The sequence below is a fragment of the Melitaea cinxia genome, chromosome 1 (genome assembly GCF_905220565.1).
Source record: "Melitaea cinxia chromosome 1, ilMelCinx1.1, whole genome shotgun sequence".
In the NCBI taxonomy this organism is placed as follows: Eukaryota; Metazoa; Arthropoda; class Insecta; order Lepidoptera; family Nymphalidae; genus Melitaea; species Melitaea cinxia.
The window spans coordinates 8,233,377-8,239,376 of NC_059394.1; the positions used below are offsets into that span (position 1 = coordinate 8,233,377).

The window sequence follows — 6,000 nt, forward strand, 5'->3', positions numbered from 1 at the left end:
TAATAAAACAGATACATAATATTTGGTCTATTATCTTATTTAAATTCTGCTCATAAGTCAATAAGCAGGAAATATCTGCTTAGAATAGGAAACCTAACCTAAACTAACTGTGGAGGTACATCAACTTTACATAGATCGCTTGTAATCACACACAATTTAATAATACTGCTTTCAAGTAGTGCTGAGTTTTTATGGTCCGTAAGATAGCCTGTCCTGTTGGGGTTTTAGTTACAAAATAATGTTTAATTTTATTTTTCGTATTTTTTAAAATTTAATTAAATTTTCAGATTTATTTTGTTAAATCAATTCATATTAATATTTTAAATTGTTGTATATAATGCTACGTGACAGCTTCCGATATAAAGGTAAGCTTACAAAATATTCGAAATACAAATTTGAATTCAAGTCACTATACACCGAAATTTGAAAAGATAATTCGAGTACGATGCCAATGTGACAACAAAGTACCTACTGATAGTAACATAAAGGAATAAAGAAAATGTCCATATTTAAAATTCTAGCCGCGAAACGTCAAGTGACGTGAATACGAAAATAACTATAAAATTTGTATATAACACAGTAGGCCTGTATATACTTGCACAAAACACGACGCCTAGGAATTTTATCTTAACCGATAGTAGGAGTTTTAAATCTAAAACAGCACTTTCAATCCCTAATTTCAATTGCTTCATTTTTTGACATTTATTAAAACTGTATATTATACACCAAAGAAAAACATCATAATGTAATCTGCGTGTTGAAGAAGAAATTTTAAAAGATATATATGTACAGAATGTACAAGTTTCGAAAGTGCAAGGACAAATTTTATTAGCTGTTTGTAAAATTGACTCTTTTTTAAAGTAAATTTTCTGTCACCTATTGTGAAGATTTATGCTAAAAGTGTATTAAGCAGTTTACGCTGGCTGAGAGAATATTTATCGAAATTTTATACCACAGTATATTATTTTTAATTTCTAAACTAAACATAAAGTAACCTTTGATATCATTAATAACGTAAGATTTATTGAACTAGTGTGATAATAAATTGTTTACAGCTTTATAAAACTTCAAAAGGTCGAAAACGTTTTGTGTATGATAAACGATCGGAACGGAATTTGTATACAATTTTAAAACCCCAGTTTTTATACTTCGTTGATTTTTTTACGTTTGGCTTTTTTTGCCGTAAATCATTTGATGATAATTAAGAAATTTCTACACTCCATAATTCCGCCTATCGCAGTCCACTGCTGGACATAGGCCTCCCCAAGTTTGCACCAAACATCCCGGTTTTCCGTAATCCTCACTCAGCCACCACCTACACAGTCTTATGTAGATAGTCGGTTCAGCGAGCTGCAGGGCATCCCACGCTGCGTTTGTCAACGAAATATTTCATTCTTTCTTTGTTGTTTTATTATCGAAGTAATAAAGCACTTTTAATTATATGTTTAGTTCAGATTTTCTCTAAATAAAAGTGATCATGAAACCTTATTCCAAAGCATTAATACTAAATAGTTATGTTTAATATAAGGTTGGCAGTATACTTTTACAAAGTTTGGTGTTTATTTCAGTTTTGAAACCATTTTCTTGAAGCCAATTAAAATAAATTCTGTAATTAAAGAAGCACGCACCACTCTTATTTTGTAGTTGTTCTTTATTAGAAATGAGAAGAAGAAAAAATAAAGAAATCAGTAAAATAAGACTAACATATTATGAAGCAATTTTATATTCATTCCTTAAAATATTCTATAAAAAAAGTTTGTTCTCAAACAAAAAAAAAGTCTGACTTCTAATTAATACATCGACAAGTATACCTACAATATATACTTACGCATTATTAGGGATTATTCAAAAACTACTCAGTAAACCTCACTCAAATTTAAATGGGACCACATGACAATTCTAGGCTTAAGGCGTAAAATGATATTTTACTAGAATCACCAATATTGGCATTATCATTTATTATATTGAATCTTATTTTACAACGGTTATAATTTTTACTGGTATTGGTCTACAAAATTGACTTACATTCTTGAATAGGCCTAAACGCCAGGTGTTGCCTTGGATTTATAATGCGAATTTATTTCAGCTGTTACCGTTGAACTTTCTAAAAACATCCATTATAGAAATACTAAGAGTCTTTGATATAATGACATTAGATTTTCAAATATAATGATTTCGAATGCTCCAGAAACATAATCATAGCCGCGAACGTTATTCGCAATGCAGAAAGTTTTAACAAGTAAACTAGGAAACAACACATGGATAAAAAAAAAACATTTTAATTAGTTTACCCTTTGTGTTTTATTGTTAAAATTTAAAATGCTACATAAAAAATTTGTCCCTTAAGACTTACGGAAACGTTCCTTCATTATAAAATATATGTTTATTTGGCGTTACTGACGTCAAAATGTTTTTTAATGCAAATGTTTCGTTTATTATCTTTCTACTACATACACAATTATAAAAATAGAGGAACGGGGTGTTTTCGCTCAGTTTTAGGGCGAATACTAATTTGCTTTAATGCCCGTTAAGAAACGCTTCAACCAATCCATGAAAGACAAGTTATAGTCGAGTAGTATACGCACTTGCTTGAACGTTAGATGACAAAAGATTTTTTTTTATATGTATTTTCCTCGGTAATGTATGATGAATCTTAAAAGCATTGACGTGATTAAATATAACTAGTATATACATTTTAACCCTTTTGGGTCGGAATTAAGTACAATAAATTATTGTAATCACATATTTCTTAGCTCAAAAAATAATGGAAAAAAATGTGATTAGACCATAAGCAAATTTTGTTTGTTTTTTTTTTTACATTTCTGTTGAAAATGATAAAATAAATATATAACCGATTTAAATTGAAACAGACACCAAATTTTGTACTGTTTGACAAAGATCACTTTTTTCCACAGAAGAAAGTTTGGAGCTTATTTACTATTGTACTCCTAGTCGGGTTAGCTAAAATACTCTGCCAAGTGCAAAAATCTGGAGTTTATGATAACAACAACCTATCCTCTTAGCAGGAGAAAGTAATTTAATCTGCGGTCGTTAGCGTTATATAAACTTGTACAAAAAATAGTAATTTTACCAAACTGGTCGAAAATACAAGAGAAAATCGTAAATAAAAACATACGACGCAGGTTAGAACACAGTCCTTTAGCGATTTCGGAAACTCGGTGCTATAAATTGCACCTTTGGGATGAAAGGAATTCGTCAAATACGAGGTCGTCGCAATAAAGGGTGGATAAAACCATTTTTGTTAGCCGTGACTTACATGTTACATCTCTTAAATCAATTGGAATGAAATTTATATTGTATAATATTATCCGTAGCGTGCTATGTGCAAAGGGAAATCATACAATTTTAAATGTAAGTAGTCCTATGATGAATTTTTTTTTTATTTAATTAGTGTCATGTTTTAACTTCAATATTTTGTTATTTTTACTTATATACTGTCATATATTCAGTTACAATTATTAAAAATGAACTGAAATATTGAATATTTTTCGTATATGACAGTAAATAAGTAATAATAAAATATATTTAAGTAAAAAACATAACACGAAATAAGGCTGTATGGTCTTAGATCTTTGCCTTTTACGGTTATTTAGACAAAACAATGCATTTATGCTTACATTGCTTTGGAGCGAAACGAGACGAAGTGGCGAGCCATTTTTGGAACGAAGTTCCTTACGACAGGCTTGACATTTGGCTGGGCGACCGAACTGAGAAAAATGTGAGACTAAAACCGTAAGAAAAATATATAACGGAAGTGACGTAATATCAGTCACACGACTGTATATTATGACGTTTGTAAAACTAAAATATTACTAGTAAACTTTTTTTAAAAATTATTTATGTAATTTTATACTGTCGACAAAAATAAATAAAGACATGTTTTTTTTTATTTCAGTTAATAGTTTGCATTATTATTATTATTTTGTTTGATTAATTTTATTTTACGGTATTTGTTATTTTCTAAAATACTAAATTTCCTAAATACTTTTATGTACTTAATTTAAAACCAATCAACAACATTAAAAAAAAAATCAAGTACTAGAAAATATATATAAAATTAAACATTTTTTTTTTAATTGTGTTGCTTCTATACTATCCGAAGTAACTTCGTTCCTACCTGGTGTCCTATGACACCACGTAATTTTTTTTTATAGCATCTATCTCTCAGTCAAGCATAGCTGGAGTAGGTTTAAGGAGGTTCCCTTCGAGATGTACATCATCGCTCACCTTCACTGCTTGAGTTAATATGCTCGTAGTAAATACGCACTGACCTTAGCGGGATCCTGTTGATTACTTGTGACATAGACCGAAGCCCGTCGACCGAGGAGTGTCCTGCTGACTATAGAGCTGCTACGACGACCAGATAAACGATCTTGAGGTACTGGTAGCATGATTACGTATATAAATCCTTCTTTAACACATGAATATTAAATTCACTAACTTTTTCAATCACTGCATTGACTTTTCATACATTATTGTCGTTTTTAAAATAGTTTATTAGGTTCTTGTAGCTTATTTATATCACTTAATTTTATCGAGTAAATATTTTGTACTTATAATATTAATATATCACCTTATTTCTATAGGCACATTAATTTAATTTGGTGTTATCTGTTACTAGCTGTTCATTATAATATACTTGTGACAGGTATTTTATGGTAGGTTACACCTGAAACAAAATAAAAACTTATTTCATTAAGTGTCATACATTATCATCATATCGACCTGGTAGGAGAACATTGTATCTGATGTTATTAAGTTTTTAGGAGGGCGATTTAGATTTTTTTTGCATTTAAACAGTGGCCAAATGATGTTAAATAAAGCCGCATCCTATTAATTTTTGCGTTCTGTAGTATGAACTTGACTACGTTGTGATACACCAAATTGAAAGCTGTTTTTGTTCAAGTTGCAATGATATAATATATACAAAATACGATTGTTTTAATTTTAAAATATTGTATGAACAGCTCTAATAATGTAGTATATAAACTTAATGTATTTAATAAGCTGCTGTGATGTTGAAATTTGAGTAAAATAAAAATAGGTAAAAAAACTTTTTAAGTTAAACGGTTTTATGTTAAACATACATTGCAATGTTTAAGATAAATGTACTAAAAACCAAAAAATAATAAAATAGATACAGTCGTGGGAATTATAAACATATGCATAGACTAGACTAAAATAAAACCGTGGGGCACGTCAATTGTCTACAATCGTTGATTAAAATGTTTGTTTTGTAATGTTACACTATAATTAGGCAGTTGTTCAACCGACAACGATGGACGTGTGATAAGTAGGGCTAGAATGTGGAAACAAGCTAGCAAGCTCGATTATAAGCGAGTTTTAGGGTTTCATAGTGGTGAGCGAGTAGTACTTTTATCATATGTTTTGTCGATTAAAGACAAACTACGAGTAGTGAAACGATTCCTCGCCAGCCAGCAGTGTGAATGTCCAACGATATAGTTGAAACATCTCTTTTATTTACATGGAGTGTATAACTATTGGAATTTCCATGAGCAAGAAAATAGTAAGTAATTTCCTCACCGTCTGCGGGCCAACTGCCTATTTTAACGACGAATTAAACGATTCTTCTATCGCACATTAAGTCGATAATTTGTAGACAATTGACGTTTGTAGAGAATTCCCACGACTGTATCTATTTTATTATTTTTTGGTTTTTAGTACATTTATCTTAAACATTGCAATGTATGTTTAACATAAAACCGTTTAACTTAAAAAGTTTTTTTACCTATTTTTATTTTCTAGTTTTTAGTTTTTATTTCGCATTCTGTTTAATTCATTTAGTGCTTCATTATTGCAAGGCCCATCTTAAATATTGAGGTTGTATAGTGCACTGTATTCTTCTTGTCAAGCCCTTTTATTTGATACCCATATTGGTGGGATTGATAATAAAAAATTGTTATCAGACATTTGGTAGCGGCGGCCAGCTTAGATTTCAATTTTGCATAGTAAATTGTA

General features: G+C 30.0%; 1 protein-coding gene across 1 annotated transcript in view; it reads right to left on the reverse strand.

Moving 5' to 3' along the window:
• LOC123656224 (syntaxin-23-like) overlaps positions 1-4,412 on the reverse strand; it is a 67,151-nt gene extending 62,739 nt beyond the window's left edge. The window contains exon 1 of the mRNA XM_045591929.1: positions 4,293-4,412. Coding sequence (XP_045447885.1) covers positions 4,293-4,412 — 120 coding nt within the window. The remainder of the gene's footprint in view (positions 1-4,292) is intronic.
• Between the last annotated feature and the right edge of the window lie 1,588 nt (positions 4,413-6,000).